This window comes from Crocuta crocuta, unplaced genomic scaffold (genome assembly GCF_008692635.1).
Source record: "Crocuta crocuta isolate KB4526 unplaced genomic scaffold, BGI_CrCroc_1.0 scaffold291, whole genome shotgun sequence".
NCBI classification, from domain to species: Eukaryota; Metazoa; Chordata; class Mammalia; order Carnivora; family Hyaenidae; genus Crocuta; species Crocuta crocuta.
Genome location: NW_027527977.1, coordinates 2,185,540 through 2,204,578, shown reverse-complemented (window position 1 = coordinate 2,204,578; position 19,039 = coordinate 2,185,540). Strand labels below are relative to the sequence as shown.

The 19,039-nt window shown below is 36.9% G+C and overlaps 1 protein-coding gene across 1 annotated transcript in view; it reads left to right on the top strand.

The window, feature by feature from the left end:
• PKHD1 (PKHD1 ciliary IPT domain containing fibrocystin/polyductin) overlaps positions 1 to 19,039 on the top strand; it is a 487,578-nt gene that overhangs the window by 433,353 nt on the left and 35,186 nt on the right. The window contains exons 60-62 of the mRNA XM_077752866.1: positions 5,236 to 6,250; positions 16,782 to 16,917; positions 17,913 to 18,000. Coding sequence (XP_077608992.1) covers positions 5,236 to 6,250; positions 16,782 to 16,917; positions 17,913 to 18,000 — 1,239 coding nt within the window. The remainder of the gene's footprint in view (positions 1 to 5,235; positions 6,251 to 16,781; positions 16,918 to 17,912; positions 18,001 to 19,039) is intronic.

Sequence of the window (19,039 nt, the reverse complement as noted above, 5' to 3'; positions counted from 1 at the left end):
ACAAAGAGGTGGGGCAATCACAGGCCAATCATGATTCTCGTGTTTCTCTCAAAGAAACTTGATCTCTTATTTCTGAGATGTGGGTTAGAAATATACTCTTTCATAAGTTAGACAGCCTTCAAATATAATTAATACATTATTATTGTTGTTATTATTGTTATTTTAGAGAAAGGGAGTGAGCATGAGAGGGGAAGAGGGGCCGTGTGTGTGTGTGTGTGTGTGTGTGTGTGTGTGTGTGTAGGGAGGGACGGAGGGAGAGAGAGAGAGAGAACAAGAACAAACAAACATACCCCAAGCAGGCTCCATGCTCAGCACAAAACACAATGCAAGGTTCAATCCCATGACTCTGGTCATGACCTGAGCCAAAATCAAGAGTCAGACCCTCAACTGACTGAGCCATGAAGTCTCCCCATTAATACATTATTTATTATAGATTTTAATAGTGATATTCCTAGGATAGCAAAACTTGTAGGGTATTTGATTTTAGAGAAAATGTATCCTGTTTGTTTTATATCTTGTCAATAAGTGCTGAAACAAAGAAGTAATTTAAATATTCTTTATACTTACATTGGATCAAATGGATATGTCTTTCATTTTATAGGGGTATGGGAAGGAAATTATAGTGATAATATTTTATAATAACCAATGCTTAATGAACTCTTTTATATTTAGCTTAGAAAATACTAATTATTGACTTCATGAAGGTCATAATGGTAAGTCTCCAACCACATGTCTCAGACATTAGAAAGCATGTGTTCCATTTATAGTAAGATATTTACACACAGTTTCAAAATATAAAAAAGGAAAATACTAGGAATAGAAACAATGCATATAATTGGCATTGCATTAGTTAATCTGAATAAAGAAGATAACTAAGTTTAAAGAACAATTCCTGCATATATGAGTAGCTGTATGTGCCTGGCATTTAATCTTTAATAAAATCACAGTGCTTAATAATAACACAAACGTAACTCCTAACAGTAAAGAGAAAGGTGACATAGTGACAAAATCCTCTTCCTGTTAACAGATTAAGCATGCACAAGGAATTCAGCAAGTTGTTTATTAAACTTCTTGCCTGGGTTTCTGGGGTTCATAATGTAACTCCTACAAAATTATGACAGTAATTTTGAATTTGAAATTCAAATTATGAATTTGAAATTATTTTCAAATTATGAAAATTTGACAGTGACTTATCTTCTGTCATCTTATTCCTGAACTTGTTCATGGGCCCGAGTCCTGGATCCTCCAATGTGTACATACGCTGTGCAACACAGATGTTCAGCACAGACGGTGCTTTCTTGAACTTGCGCATTCAAACCTTGCTCTGACCCTTCCTTATTCAAACCCTTCTTTTCTTCTTCCTATTCTTCCTCTTAAGATATTGTCTGCAACATGGGTTGTTAGTCATATTCTTATCCTTCCAATGTCATTGCTGAAAAAGGGACTAGGGAGCTTTGGATGCTGAGGGTAGAGATAGCTTGGGAGTCCAGCCTTCTTGGTGGACTAGCTTCTCAGAGTCATTAAAAAAATAAATAAATGAATGAAAAGAATCATATCACTGGACTACTCTGGAGATGTGCATTCTACTAGTATAGCTCCTATGCCTTATTACTCTAAAAGAATATTTGAACTACATGATAAATCATCCCATTTTCTTATTTTAGCTTTGGAAGGCATCTGCCATCAGGAATAGAAATAAATAAAAACTCATGTTTCTACATGTGTATTTATTTAATAAATTAGTCAAAAAATGCTTTGTCACAACAGAATCCTTCTAGGGTCAAGTCACTGATGTGATTTAGGAACATAAGAAAATTAATATAAATATAATCAGTCATAATTTCAGCCTTATGGTTTCATGTGAAAATAGATAGGTTTCTCAAAGTATTCAGCTACCTCATATATTAGCACCAATTCAGGGGGCAAGTCTCACATTTTTTTGTAGCATATTTTGTTACTATTGTCATAAGTTGGGTTAAAGTGTATTCAAGCTAATAATAATAATAATCTTATAACTAGATACCTGGCAAGAATAGATAAAAAATATTTGAAAAATAAGAGTTTTGAAAAGGACATTACACATCCATCAGGTAATACATATTTAGAGGCATCTACTGGGTTTCAGGTAGGGTGTAACTTAAATAGGTGATATAGTCCCTGGGCTTGAGAAATAAACCCTTAAGGACACTGATGCCTACTAAGTCTATGTAATTTATCAAACTACATATAGTTAATAGCAGAGAATGATTGAGAACCACTTCAAGTAAGAGAGTGATTATTTAGGGACACTTCCAAAAATTTAGCAATCCATAGAGATCACTTAATTTTTTTTAATTTTTTAACTTTTTTTTTTTTGAGAGAAAGACAGAGCATGAGCAGGGAAGGAGCAGAGAGAGAGAGGGAGACACAAAATCAGAAGCAGGCTCCAGGCTCTGAGCTGTCAGCACAGAGCCCAATGTGGAGCTTGAACTCACAAACCATGAGATCATGACCTGGGCTGAAGTTGGTCGGTTACCTGACTGAGCCACTCAGGTACTCCCGTAGAGATCACTTTAAAAGACAATATATCTCCTGAATCAGCAGAAGGGAGAACAAAATCAGATCTATAATGGACCAGAGATCTGAATGGAATGTGAACGATTAATCAACAGGAATCAACATAGCTGGGGAAAAAAATGTATTAAAATAAGGAAAGTGAACTGTAAAGTCTAGAAAAGGGGAGCTAGTGTGATTCAAGGGTTTTCCCTGAGGGAAGTCCACCTAACTATCTTACTTGAAAAGGATATATCTATAGTTGAGACTGTTGTATCAGAATCTCAGGGCACAATTTCCATGTTTGTTAAGATTAAGCAACTAATTCCCTTCATACTGGTGCCATGCTTTTGAAAACAATTCTTGGTTTAGCATTAGTGTTTCTTTTAATTTTTTAAATGTTTTATTTATTTTTGAGAGAGACACAGAGACAGTGTGAGCAGTGTCAGAGAGAGAGGGAGTCACAGAATCCGAAGATAGGCTCAAGGTTCTGAGCTGGCTGTCAGCACAGAGCCCAACGCGGGGCTCAAACCCACAAACCAGGAGATCAGGCTCTGAGCCAAAGTTGGATGCTTAACCGACTGAGCCACCCAGGCACCCCTAGTGTTTCCATATTACGTGACCATAGGGAGAAAGCACATTATGTAAAAGTGACCATTCTTTTATATTTGACAATTAAGTCTCTATTTAAATTAACAACTTAGTATTCAATTTAGTAAATTCAATTTAAGGGAATTATAGCAATTTGAAGTTTCTATTTTATCTTGTGTCTGTTTTCTCTTTGTCTATGTCCTTGAAGTCACTGAATTTGTTGGCATAAAGTTTGTAATTGTCTAAACCTTTGTCTGTAGGATCTGTAGTAATAATCCTTTCCTCCCTGAATTTGGTGATTTGTGCTCTTATTTTATCTTTTCTTAAAGTGTACTTGTTTATTTTGAGAGAGAGAGAGAGGGAGAGAGAGAAAGCATGAGCAGGGGAGGGGCAGAGAGAGAATCCTAAGCAGACTCCATGCTGTCAATGCAGAGACTTGATCTCATACCCAGGCACCCTTCTTTCTTTCTATCTTGATCAGTATAGTGAGGGGGTTAACCAATTTGTTGTTTTCCAAGAATCAAATTTTAGCTTTGTTTACTTTCTCAGTTTTTGTTTCTTTGTTTCTCTTTTTTCTATTTCATTGATTTCTGTTATTTATTATTTCCTTTCTTCTAGTTACTCAGGATTTGCTTTACTTGTTTGCTAAATTTGTAAGGCAGATCTTTAAGGTATTGCTTTTACACAACTCTTCTCTTGTAATATAAGCACTTAATCCCATTTTGATATGCTAGAATTTCATGATTTGGTTTGAAATATTGACTCTTAATTTTGACTACTGTTGCTATTATTGTTGAGGCACAAGTATACCATGTGGCCTACTCCTTAAGCAACATTTTGGTAATTAAATTTATTAATATCATAGGCAGCTTTGGCACATATCATATGGAAGGAAGGATAGAGGAGGAGGCTAGATCATGCCCAAATGCAGTACACCCTCCATTACTAATATTTTGATTTTTTGTTCCAATCCTTAGGCTAAATTGATGACCTTGTACTTGAAGGCAAATTAAAATATCTCGAAAATAATACAAGATAATTTTGTCAATATCGCTTTTACATTGAAGGAATTGTGTTGGAAGTTAAACTATCCTTGTGGATTCAGAATAAGAACAACTCATGGTTCAGAGACAGGAGGATTAGAAATGTTAGGAATATGGGGTGACTGGCTGGCTCAGTCAGTAGAGCATGCAAGTCTTAATCTTGGGGTTGTGAATTTGAGCCCCATGTTAGGCATGCAGTCTCCTTTAAAAGAGTGAAAGCAATGGTGGGAATAATGGACAACGCTGTTTCTCTAAATGTCTTGATTAGCCCCAGTCATCCTTAGCTTGGGCTTTATTTAATGTCAGTACTCCCCAAATTGCTAGTTTCCTCTTTTCCTTTTGTATTGTTTTTACTCCTCATGTTTAGGAAAAAGAGAAAATGAGGGGCGCCTGGATGGCTCAGTTGGTTGAGCATCTGACTTTGGCTCAGGTCATGATCTCACGGTTCGTGGGTTCGAGCCCCGCGTTGGACTCTGTGCTGACAGCTAACTCAGAGCCTGGAGCTTCCTTCAGATTCTGCATCTCCCTCTCTCTCAGGCCCTCACCTGCTCACACTGTCTCTCTCTCTCTCTCTCTCTCTGTCTCAGAAATAAACATTAAAAAAAAAAAAGAAGAGAGAATGAGAAAATTATATAGTCTGAAATCCAAACTTTCTCACAATCTGGACTCAGTATACCTCTTCAATTTTAATACATCTCTGTAAGATCTCTGTTCCAGCCCCCTCAATCTACCTCTTTTTTCATTGACTCACATATTATTACACCCATCTCCCCTATCCTTTTTCCATTATGGAGGCCTTAGTGATTATTCCTTTTCCTTAATAATTTTACTTATTCAATTCTTTTTTCACCTAGCTATTATGTCCATTATTACCTTTAAATAATACATGTGATGTAACATATTTTACCTTTCATATTTTACCCAGACTGCTTTGCATACTCAGTATCTAGCACACTTAAAATTTCAATAAATGTTTCATGAGGTTACAGATGATAATAAGAGTGATGGATTGCAAATCATCTTTGAGAGATTGTGGTTTATATATCACTTATTTTCCTTTATTTTATAGGTACATTCAGAGAAGAACAGAAATGCACATACCGATCCCTCATACAAGGCTACATCTGCAAACAGACTGACCAAGTGGTCTTAGTTCTTGACAATGCTGATGCCACTTGGACAATGCGGAAGTTATATCCAGTTGTATCTGTTACTAATGGTTTTGTTGACACCTTTAGTAGTGTAAATGCCAACACCCCTTGTTCTACTTTAGGGTCTGTGTCTACTTTCTATTCCATTTTACCCATCAGGGAAATCACCAAGGTGTGCTTTGTGGATCAGACTCCCCAGGCTTTGCGGTTTTTTCTACTGGGGAACAAAAATACCTCCAAGCTTCTCTTAGCTATATTCTACCATGAACTCCAGAGCCCCCGTGTTTTCATCAGGGAAAGTTTCATTCCACCTCTTCTGGTTCAATCGACTTCCTCATTGCTGGATGAGTCTTCTGGTTCCAACTATTTTAGCATCTTGGATAACCTCTTGTATGTTGTCCTACAAGGACAGGAGCCTGTTGAAATACGCTCAGGTGTCTCCATTCATTTGGCCTTCACTGTGATATTTCCAGTCCTAGAAAAAGGCTGGGAAATCCTCATCCTTGAAAGACTAACTGACTTCTTGCAAGTTAGCCAAAACCAAATCAGATTTATTCATGAGATATCTGGCAATAAAGCAACCTTAAAGGCCATTGCTGACAATAAAGCAAAGAGAAAGCGCAATTGCCCAACTGTGACTTGTGTCAGTCATTACAGAGTTGGTCAACGTAGACCTCTCATGATGGAAATGAGCTCATATAGTGTCTCACCACCAACCACTATGGAAACTATCTCAAAAGTAGTAGTCATTGAAATTGGTGATCTGGCAACAATAAGGAACACTGGACTGATTTCATCTTTATCAAGTAAGAAATTACAGAATTTGACTCACCAGATTATCACTGCTCAACAAACTGGAGTACTAGAGAATGTTCTGAATATGACTATTGGGGCCTTACTGGTAACTCAGTCAAAGGGAATCACTGGCATTAGGTAAGTACTAATTATAAAAACATTTAAACAAGGGCTGATTTCTAGGGTGCCTCTTGTAAATGTCAGTCTACTTCCACTGAGTTACATAATCTGTCTGCTTCTTAAGAATAAAAAGCCAGTCATTTATAGACCTAAATTCTCAATTAAGACTTTTTAAAAATTAAATCTGTATTATTCATGATTATTCTATATTTTGGATGGTTGAAGATGTTATATTTTGGTACCTTTAAGTGAAAAGCATGTAGGAAGAAATTTTTCTAAGACAACTGTTTTCAATTCATTTGTTCATTAGTTTATTGAAAGAATATACATGTGATGAATTTAAGTAGTAGGCTGGATTCTTGGATGGCTAACATGAAACATGATCTTTGCCTTAAGGGACAAAAACACTACCTATCACAATTCCAAAGAGGTATAAGCTAAAATTGAATCCTAGAGGAGGGTGATAATAATTTCTTATAAGGACTGGGGAGGGGACTTACATTGAGGAAAGTTTTAGAAGGATGATTGGGAGTTTACTAGGCTAATTCAGTGACCCTGGTTGCGATTTATTTAAGCTAGGATTATAAAGCCATGAAAAGGATGCCTTTGTCAAATTGTAGGAGGCAGGGCTGTCACTGTTGTCAACTATGTTTATGGCACAGAGCTGTGTAAGTTCTACAACATCCTTTGTGTCCTGTTATACTGACTCTAAAAGTTTGTATTTTGGAGTCTTCCACCCTATTTCTTCCAACAGACATTTCAGATATAAATTTACCTGAATGTTTTTCTGAGCTTAGTAAATGAAGAAGCATGGGAAGTACACAATGAGGTAAAACAAGTGTAAATTACTCTCAATTTTATAGATTGTGTTAGTCAAAGTGAGCAGCCCAAGTGTATCTAAGATATCTGTCACAATGTCAAGACTTTTAGAGTCCCAAGCTTCAATTTTTAGCATAGGCAAAAGAACTAAAAATGATAACCCAGACTGAAAGACAAGATTAACATATTATAATTCTTAAGAAATATATATAATACTAACCATCTCACAAATGCTGCTGATTATAGAGGGCTAGAGGTGAGCAACATAGATATTCCCTATATTGTCCAGTATAAGCCCAAACCCATGCATAGTTTCAGGTGATATTGGGTCCCTGAAATAGATAAAATTATTTAGATTCTGATATATTTTATTCAATGAGATTTTAGAACATTCATATTCTTTTAGATCATTCTGTTATCACTGCTTTCTCATCTTATTTGTGGTTGTGCTAATAAATAAGCAATTGATATTTAATGAATATTAGTTACTTCCATATACCATCTTCAATGGATGCGGGATTTGCTATAAAATAAGAGCAAAAATGAAGAGATACCTTCATATCATTAGGCATATCTAACTAATACATTGATAGCCTTTATATACACAGAATAACATATCCAAATGAAAGCTTAGCTAATGTTTTTGTATCATATTTTACCTGACTTTTAATGTAAATGGGTGTTCCTCTTCCAGACAGCATATTAATATGTATGGGAGATATGAAAAGGAAACTTGAAGGGCTTTATGAATTTTCATAGAATTAAAAAATATTCTTAGTCATGTGATTTTTCAGAATCAATTAAATCTTGGATATTTTTACCAACTACCAAACTTTCATCATGTTATCAATGTCATTATAACATAATGCATGGTAATATAAGAATTAAGAATCTGAAAAAAAAATTGCAAATGCATCTTAGCCTATGTTTAATTTTTTTTCCTTCAGCCCAATTTCATTTAGATCCCACCGAGATCTTACAAATATACTATATGTAGGTGATTAGAGAGGAAAAGGGCCAGTCAGTCCATTGCTAGATTTTATTTAGATTTTACAATTCTGAGCTTTTCTAGTAGCTCATCATCCCCAAATAACTGATTTTTATATTATGTATAAGAAAAGCTCAGTAAATATTGAGGCTTTGACTAGAAGGAGAAAAAAGTCAAAGAGCAGAAGCTATGGAGGTATAGCAGACGAAGCCAGCCAAGAGAGTGGAACCAGCACAAGTTCAGGTACACACACACACATGGATGTGGGGGATATCATTCTCTTATGAAGAAGCAAGACAGCTTCAGAGATCACCTTTATGGCCCACCATCCATCATAGCCATCATGTTTTCACTTTTGGCTCCGATATTTCTGATTTAATAAGAAACTGCTGAACATGTATATTACAGCATCGATTTTCTGTTGGGATATGTTCCATTCCTCCATCTCTCTCTGTCCCTCTGGTATTTTAAGAGAGATTTTTCAAACATACGGCAAAAAGAAAATCTTCTGAAGATAAGGAAAAGCTGCTTCTTGAGTATATCTGAATAAATCTCTGCAGAATGAAAAATGCCTTGTCCTAAGGGATTGAATGAAAATTAACAAGGTTTCCCATGGTCCTAAGACTTGCACAATATGCTAAACAACCCTGAAGCCTAGTGCAGGCCTCAGGCCAGCCCTGTTTCTTTCAACTTTGATCAGTGTCATTTGAGACTTCCATTGAACTCACTGGAGAGCCATTGACAAGCTAATGAACTGACCTTGAGAAAGAAGAATCAGTATAGGACACATGCCTTTCAGTGAAAAGCACCAAGGATGTTGAGGTTCACTCTTGTTAACTTAATGGGTTTGTATGCATTTCAACAAATTGAGGCCATATTGGGCACTTAATTTTCTTTGTGACATTTCCTTTTTTTTTTTTTGACAAACAGTTTATTGTCAAATTAGTTTCCACATAACACCCAGTGCTCATCCCCACAAGTGCTCTCCTCCATGCCCATCCTCCCTCCCCCCCACACCCATCAGTCCTCAGTTTTTGTCAGCATTCAAAAGTCTCTCATGGTTTGCCTCTCTCCCTTTCCCCCACCATTACCTCCATCTTCTCCCCCTTGTTCCTCAGTTGAGTTCCTCCTAATCCTCCTATACGTGCAAACATATGATATTTGTCCTTCTCTGCCTGACTTATTNCTTATAAATAAAACATTAAAAAAATTTTTTAAATAAAAAAAATAAAAAGGCTGTCTTTTTCATTGGATATTCTTTCCTGCTTTGTCAAAGATTAGTTGGCTGTATACTTTTGGGTCCACTTGTGAGTTCTCAATTCTGTTCCATTGGTCAATGTGTCTGTTTTTGTGCCAATACCATACTGTCTTGATGATGACAGCTTTGTAGTAGAGGCTAAAGTCTGGGATGGTGATCCCTCCCATTTTGGTTTTATTTTTCAGTATTACATTGGCTATTTGGGGTCATTTATGGTTCCATACAAATTTTAGGATAGTTTGTTCTAGTTTTGAGAAGTATGCTGGTGCAATTTTGATTGGAATTGCATTGAATGTGTAGATTGCTTTGGGTAGTAATGACATCTTAACTATATTTATTCTTCCTATCCATGAGCATGGAATGTTTTTCCATTTCTTTGTGTCTTCTTCAATTTCCTTCATAAGTTTTCTATAGTTTTCATCATACAGATCTCTTCTATCCTTGGTTAGGTTTATTCTGAGGTATTTTATGGTTTTTTGTGGGCACTTAATTTTTAAAGGGAGTACAACCAGCTTTCAAAAAGCCATTAACTTCTTTTTGTGGGAGAGAAATGGAGTGCTCTCTACCCTTTAATTACATAATATGCAGTGAATTGGCCTGGTATTTATCCTCTTCTAGTGGCATCTGGATTTAAATTTTGTCTGCTTGTCTAAGTCGATTCCATGAACCCGTTTTCCATCTTCTTAAACCTCATTGACCTCTGTTGTCAATACTTCTCTCCTCTCCTGCCTTCTTTGTATTTGTTAGTTTACACCAGTTATGCCCAGGTTTTGCACCATTCTTATTTCTTTTTATTTTTAATTAATATCAGCAGAGCAAAGAGCACAGAGATAAATATAAGTTCAATCTGGCTTTTTAAACTGAGTATTCTCCACAGGAGTCTTATTTGTGTATTTTCTCCCTTATCTGGAATCCTGGCAAGACATATTTTATATTCTTTACTTTTCTTTCAGTAGAAACTGATTGTCACTCTCTTGATTTTCTCTCCTTTATTTCTCTTCTTTTTCCCTTTCCCCTGCTTCATTACCAAAGAAAATTAAAAACACCTTAAATATTATTCTTTGTCATATGGTAAAATTAAACACATCTGTATCTTTTATGGAAGTTTAAATATTGAAATGTCAAAGCTATTTGCGGTTGGTGAAATTTCTAAACTGGCCTTCCAGTGATGTGCTGCCCTTAGCCCAGGAAACTATGAATATGGTCAGATTGCACTTCATTGAATACACTATGTTATGTGGCATGGTTGACCTTAAGATAGACTAACCAAGATTTTCAAGGTGGGTCCAGATAATAACACGAGCCTTTAAAAGAAGAGAGCTTTCTCTTGCGTGGCAGAATAGGAAGGCAGAGAGATTCAAAGTGTGAGAAGAACTTAAAGTGTCACTGTTTTTAAGATGAAAGGGATCACATTAAAAACAACAACAACAACAACAACAACAACAACAGATGGAATAAATAGAGAACGGACTTTGGCAGCCAGTGAGGAAACAGGGACCTCCATTCTACAGCCACATAGAAATAACTTCCACTAACATTCTGAATGAGTTTAGAAGTGGATTTTTCCTGAGAGGCTCCAGCAGTAAACCCAGCCAAGCTTGTCTGGATTCTTGACCCACAACCCAAAGATAATAAATTTGTATTATTTTAAGCCACTAAGTTTGTGGTAATTTGCTGTGTAGTAGCAGAAACTCAATATGTTATCTCCAATAAAGTTCTCTGTTTATGACATTGCCACAATCCTTGGCTCCTGAAAACAGTTCTAGTAAAGGTGAGCAAAACACTGGAGGAGTGTATATATGTGTGTTTTTGAGCCCATCAACTTAGTACCTTTTTAGGTTCTCTTACTCTCTTTAGCTCTCTCCAGGCAGACAGAGAAGAGATCATTGGTAAGACTAACAAGTCTTTTGTCACTCAGTTCATTTAGCATCTTCTCTTGTGCAACTTCTCCACACCCCCTGGTGACCTGCTGTCTAGGAAACAGCTGTCCAGAGTATATAAGAACAGAATCCCTCTGTCAACACAGGAGGGCATTCTTCCCAAGACTGTAGAATGTTCATCCTGGAAGAGATTTCTGTACTGCCAGCCTGTCTGTTTCCTCCTTCATGGCATAATCACAGACCTGCCATGGAAGAATGTTTCTATGCCATTTCTTCTTTTCACTACAATACAAAGTCTCTGCTTTGTTACGTGAATGGCAAGACTGTCATAATGGTATTTTATATATGTGGTTTTGTGGGAAAATGAGATGCTCTGCATAGGCAAACTTTCCATTTAGTTAAAAATTATTCCTTTTATCACTACTTTGTTAAAAAGCCTCGTCTCTTAAACTAAAAAACAGAAACAACAAACACATTATCCAGCCTTATTAAATGGGAAATAATGTGGACCATTCATATTTTTTATTGATGATTCATGGTCATCATTAAAATTATCATTTCATAACCCCGTTTCTTCAGTGATACCTTTCAGGACCATTGTTCTTACATTAAATGGCCCCAGACCACTAAATCCTTGACTCCACTTCCACAGGTTATATTTTTCTACAATTTTCCTTATAAATGGGATGTTAATTGTAATCCATTGCTGCTGTTGACATGTCTGGATTCAGCAGCTCCCCACTCAGATCCACATGTAGTTTGAACCCTAGGACTAAACCAAGCTACCTTAAAATCAAGTCATTAAGATTTCCGTGTGCAGATGCCAAAGTTGTAGGTAAATATAATAAGGACTCATAAAAGCCTGTATTTCAATGTCTTTTATTTTGCAGACATTAATTGAATAGCTGTTATGTCTGAAAAATTATATGGCTCAAATGAAAATCTAGACATTTAAAATCCATGGGCAGGCAAAACAAACATTTACGGAACTATTTAATATGTTATTTGTAATCTCATTCTATATATAATTATAAAGAAATTGATTCAATCTGAACCTGCTTCACCATTAATTGAGTTTTTCATAAAATTAACTTTAGCTATATTAACTTTAGTATATTTTTATCCGTGTAACAGTTATTAGATGGTCAACACTTGAACTTACTAGTATATTTCCAAGAGTGCCTATGCACGGTGAGTCATCATCAAATATTTGTTTCAAATAGTGAAATGTAACCTGTTTGGCTTCTCTGCTATTCTAATACTCCTGTGTAACCAATATCCTGTATTAAATCTCTTCCATTATATAGATCTTGGTTCATGTTTTCCTGATCAGACTAAGGCTGCTACAGCACCCTAAGGCAAATAGGACCTTTTGAACAGTTTGTATATGATCTTGAAGAATGCATCCAGAGTTTTCATTATCCCAGATACGACAGTCATGATACATTTATTATAAAATATTATTTTAAATGATTTTCCACCTAAAATACTTAGGTTTTAACCATTGAATTGACCTTGTTGGAAGATGTGCCCTGTTTATTCTGTGCCTTTATTTACTCCTGGCACACTGCCGCCTATACCTAAGGTTACTCAAATCTTAATTTGAAATGAATAATTTCAAAGAACCACAAGAGTTTAATAATAAGTATAAGAGCATAGCAGCAAGCACACCAACTGAAGAGTGTACCAGAACTTGAAATTGGTCAGGCCAAGATAGGTAGTAGCTTTCCAGAGGCATGCAGTGACCTACGAGCAGAGGAAGTACACGGTGAATACTGATATGTCATAGAGTTAATACAGTAACATGTATTGGGTGCTTACAATATAGAAGGTTTGGAACCACTATGTTATAGTGCCAGAAGGAACCTCTGAGATCCTAAGACATTTCTTCCCTCTTCTCTCCCTAGTACTTGACAGCAGCTAAAGGCATCTGGCTAATCTTAATGGGGAGCATAAGGACTCTGAAATATAAGTAAAATGGTATGTGTGTCATCTGAGAGATAGCCAGGAAAGTCATTCTTGCCTTGTACACTATATGGCTGGGGCGGGGGTGGGATGGGGGGGCTATATCTCTGAGGGGCAGAGGTCATGGTGTTTTATTTATCTTTGCATATCTCACAGTGCCTAGAACAATGTTTGTACATAGTAGAAGCATTAACATGCTTGTTAAACCAAGTTGACTAGAGAGCTTATTTTGTTCTTAGAGGGTATGAAATCTTGCAGCAAACTTCTTTGGAATTCAAGCCCCCTCTTGGTACTTATAGGCTCTGCCCGGTCTAACCTATTTAAAACAGGAATAATTGAAAATGCAGGACATCTGAAGCTTTTAATGGGAACATGGGGCGCTTTTATAGGAACCTGACTTAATAACTTTGAGGAGGCGAAGTCTGAAGAAGGAATGAGGTAGTACCTCTAACGCCCCTACCCCAGCCCACTCCCACAGGTCTTGCCCAGGGCCAGCTTTCAGTAGGGTTTGTTTGCTAGGTTTGCCATGCAAGTAGAAATAATCCCCTCCTCTACAGAGGAAGCATTTCGGATCTGGCAGATGGAAAAGCAAGAGTTGGAGTGAAAAGTGGTGATCTCGGAAATGGGAAATGTCTGTATTCTCCTGATCTTTATTTATTTTTTAGCTGGTACTTAAGCACTGAAAGGAAAAAAAAATTCTTTCATATACCTGACTGGGTACTGGAAGCTGTTAAATAGCGGTTAAAATGGAGAGGATTGGAGGGAACTCTCCTCCCCCATTTTTTAAAGTTTGGCTGTAGGTCCGTCTGCCTGCAGGCTACAGTCACATTAGCGGTTGGAAATTGGATAACGACAGCACCATGACAAATCCAGGTTGCTTGCAATAAGTTGCTAATCCCTTTGCTTTAATATCGGAGCAGCGTATAATGATGTTTGGACATCACTCCAGTTTACTGACGACCCCACTGGGGCCAGCAATAGAACCTTACAACTGTCTAACAAGGCGTCAGGTGACTCCCGTCGTCACAGCAACGGACACTGGAATCTAATCTTCCCTCCATCCCTTCTAGCACCCAATAACGCCTAGATTATATAAGTGGCCCATCATTGCTTGGTAACTTGAATCAATTAACGTTAATTCGCACAATGCTATGATGTATTGTGATCACTTTCATTTCAGGGAAGGGGGAGAAATTGCTATAAGTCACCTAAAATGAGGTTGTCTGTGGTGCTGAGGTATTAATTGGGTGTCCATATTAAATGCAAAAGGAGCCCCATCGTGAAAGGAAAGTGGATGAGTGACTCTCTTGGCTGCTATTGACCTATCAGAAGAAGACAGTGCCCTTTTCCTTTGCTTTTATCTATTACAGTTTTCCCTATTGCGTGTCAAGTTGATGTATTATAAAAAATTCATTTGGTGACCTTTCACCCCCTTAGCAGATTAAACAATTTCACTTCGATGGCATCATTAACAGGACCCTGCATTTAATGATGATTTCTCTAAAAGGCCACGGAGATTCGATTTTAAGCTAACAGATTTATTGCACTATTATAACATATCGTAAAAAACTGTACCACCTACGGTCAGGTTTTAGGATAGAAACTGCTTAAGAGTTTATGTGGAGCTTAAAGTGGTATTACCTTGGGATATGCTGTAGCAGCAAGTCTCTGACCTCCAGTAAGATGCTGTTTACATTTAATAAGAGATGTTTGCTCACAATAAACTTTAAAGTGTGTCAGGGATGGGCCTTTCGGCGGGTGCTCAGGCCAGTGGTTCCCATCTCTTCGTTTCTAGATATCACTACCTATGTCTGGATCTTCAGTGGGGTCTGTTGGCTTCTTTAATTGCATTGCTAGCCTGCACCCTATCCCACATGAGAAAGCATTTAAGAAACGGGTTAGGATCTTGAAACAACATTAGAATTTTCCAATAACTTGGGCCCCATGGAAGGATAGAATTAATAGCAGGATCTTAAAAATCTGATTTAAATTGTTCCCCTTAAAAAAAAAAATAAAAAAGGATTCTTACCCACTCAGGCTAAGAAAACTAATAAATGAGATTAGGCTGGTATATGTTGAATTCCCAGTGAGTGATTCTAGCACAGAGGTCAGGGCTTTAACTGGTAGATGACCAAAGGGGACTTTTAGGACCACATATTCCCACTCTGTCCTCATTTTTCAGGATTCTCAGGGGAGAGAAAAAGTTCTTTCTACAGAAACTTCATGGTTCCTGATCCACTCTGTTTGCTCTTCTACTCTTTCCTCTTTTGGGAACTAATTGTCATCTTTACCTGACATGCACCTTCCATGTTAAATAAATATTTTTTTTCTCCTTAGATAAGAGGGGGGAAAAGGGTTAAGGAATAAAATAGTTGACTTACAAGCATTTGATTGTAGGCTACTTTTTTTTTTTTAAATCAAGCCTTAGTAAGACCTCATCTAGGCTGTTTTGAGAACAAGTCAACAATAGATGCTCTATGCTAGGGTAATACATGTGCTATATGATGTCTATATATCTCCATTCAATGCAGGAAATCTACTGCATGGCCATGATACATAATATACAAGAGGCTTAATCAGGTAATAATGTATAATGTCCTTTTAAGGAAGCTATCTTGGTCATCAAAAACACCAAAACTTTGGTAAAAAGATGTCTTGAGGTAACATGAATTACATAACCATTTTGTTTTATATTTATTGCATTTTATTGCTAAGTAACATCAGTAATTAACGTGCTTGAAAGAGGTAAAAAAAAAAAAAAACCCGATATAGCTCATTGGTTAACTGCTTTAGACCTTGATCATGCACTTAAGCATTTGTGAGACCTTTGGCAAGGCATTTAAGCCTTTTGGGGCCTCAGTCCCTTTATGTTTAAGTAGAAATACCTACATTACTGTGTCATTTTGAAGATGCAACGGTTTTATATGTGGAAAGCTTAGAATAGCACCTGGTACACAGTAAGTGCTCAGCATATATTAATTTTAAGTTATTATTCTCCCTGAGGGCTTCATTCAATTAAAATAAATTAATCAATTAATTCCACACTTATTGAGCCTATTTAGTGCAAGCACACTGTGGAGAATGTAAATATGAAAGGGTTGTTGTTAAGATTAAATGAGCTCTTCCAAGTAACACTGTGCTGTTGCTGGAGCTTGCAGCCAGGCACCTCTTCCAGTTTGTTCCAATGACATCACCACGGTACCATGGAATCAGCCATGGTAGAAGTACTTATACCATAAAAACTGGAAAACACTACAAATCAGAGCCTTTGTGGGGAAAGCTGGTTATGAGCAGTGTAGTGAACATATTGGTACCTTCTAAATATCTTAGTCTGATAAGGCATTCTTGGGACTGATATTTAATGAATGGTGATAAAATCTAAGCTCATAATTTATGCTTCTTCCCACACCTCTCACACACCCAGTCCACCTCTTACCAATGCTAAAAGCAAGCATAAACAATAAATACATAAATGTTTTTGGGTTATATGGTCATGTTTCCTATAGAGTGTGTTACAAAGTTTCTAGAAGCAAAAGCAATTGCAAATATTTTCACTGGTAATAATGCATTATAGAAATAGTTACTGCCATGATATCTGTAACCTTATGGATGTATTCTCTTTTTGTTTAAACATGCCAGAAATAGTAGCAGTTTTAAAACTGAGAATTTGATATATATTCGGCCCTATGTTCTCTCGGTCCTGGTCCAGCCTTCAGATGGAGAAGTGGGAAAGGAACTTAGAGTGCAACCACAGCTCGTTTTTCTGGATAAGCAGGTAATTGGTTCATGGGGAACAACCTCTCCTTAGAGTTGGGAGCATGTCATATCTGGCACCTGTTTTAGATTTCCCCACCATCTCACACATTGACGGTGTCCCATGTGGTGTTTGCCACACTGAGAACCTCTAATAATACTTTTGCCCTTTCGCCATCTTCCATCTCACACCTGGCTTCCTTCTACTTTCTATGAGTGTGCAGGATGTGATCAAGAGTAAAAATCAAATCCTGATACTCTTCCTTCCCAAACAAATTCTTGAAGCAGGTCTCTCATATCTTCTGAAAGTCTAGCCTTCTCCAAGAAGTCATTTTATATGCTAATGAAGGAATTTATGCTGTCACATCTGCATTATAGCTTTATGCTATTTTAAAGGATTTCTTTTATATGTGGTTAAGTAAATCATCAACAAAGGCGGCTGTGCTTAATTCTAATTTTAGTGTAGATCCTAGTTTTTAAAAAAATATTTATTAATGTCATGGGGGAAAGAAGCAAAATGTGATAGCTAAATCAGCTTTCTACTCTTTATTGTAAAAATGTACCCCTGACCTGTCTGCACAGGGAGGAGGGCTGTGAGATTGGGGTCCACAGTTGGAAACCAGTCTTTTTTGAAGTAATCTGGCACTTGGCCAGCTTAGTCCTGTTTTCTTTCCTCAGTCCTACCTTCCTTGTGAACCTTTAACACATAATGCCACTCTCCTCTTTTATAAACTTAGCTTTCCTTTCTCCTCTTCACTGATCTGCCCCAACTTCTCCTGTGATAATCTCCATTCTCTTTTCTTGATAAGCTAATTTTGATATATTAATATGAGAAAGAAAATATTTATCATTTTCCTTCCTTTGCCTGTCTCTGCTGAATATGTGTTTCATAAAAGATTCTGTCCGAATTTTTTTTCTGTTTTAGATAACTTCCCCAAATTTTCTTCTAAATCCAACTCCTCCTACCTTGTTTTTTCTATCAAGAAATCTATTTATTCTATTATTATTCTATTCCAGAATCAGAGAATAGAGTCCTTGGGGCCTCCCTCAGAGCCTTGGGCCATTTCTGTTTCTCTAGAAGGGACATCAGATTCAATGCTGAAAGGTAGGTACCTGTGACATTCAGAGACCTGTTGGTACTATATCTGCAAGAAAATGTTTGCAACTGTTAGAATTCATAATAAGGTGAGTAATAGTCAATATCTTGGGTAATTTGGGAGAGATCTCCTTTATCCCCATTCTAGAGTGCTATATCTGTAAAAACGAAGATCTGACTGGCAGTAAATACCTAAGGAACCACCTCCTCTTCTCCCTTGCATGATGAAGGAACATTTTTGTAATACCCATATCCTCAATATGGTGTAAGAAAAAGGGGTGTCCCCTAGGACAAATGGTTCTGGTACAGTACCAGGGACTGGACCAGGGAGCAAGTCATAGGTATGATGTGGTTTCTATGGGGAAACAGAAACACTCTCAATGTTGTGAAGCATAAATGCAGTGGCAAATGCAAAGCACCTGACCCAGAGCAGCTTTAGTTTATATTCCCCTCTCTACTATTCTTTGTCCTCTGTTGCCTTCCTGTTAGCTTCATTTACTTCTCCTGGAGCTTGTGCATATAAAAATTTATAAAAATATGCACCATTCTATTCTTTTGCTCTGAGTTTGATTATTTTAAATACTTCATATAAATGGAATCCTTCATATGAATGGAATTATCCTTCTGTGACTGGCTTATTTCATTGAGCGTCATGTCCTTGAGGATTATCATGTCACATATTTTCAGATTTCTTTTTTTAAGGCTGAAAGGTTTGCCATTGTATGCATATACTGCGTTTTTAAAATCTATTCATCTGTGGATGAACATTTAGATTGTTTCCTTATCTTGACTAGTATGAATGGCAGTGTGATGACCATGGGGATTTGGATATCTCTTTGAGATATTGATTTCAATCCTTTTGGATAAATACCCAGAAGTCAGCTTGCTAGATCATGTGGTAGCTCTATTTTTATTTTTGTGAGGAACCTCCATAGTGTTTTCAATATTGGCTGCACCATTTTGCATTCCCATCATCAAGGCCCAAGACTTCTAGTTTCTCTACATCCTCACTTGCTGTCTTTTTTTTTTTTTTTTTTTTAAAAAGAGA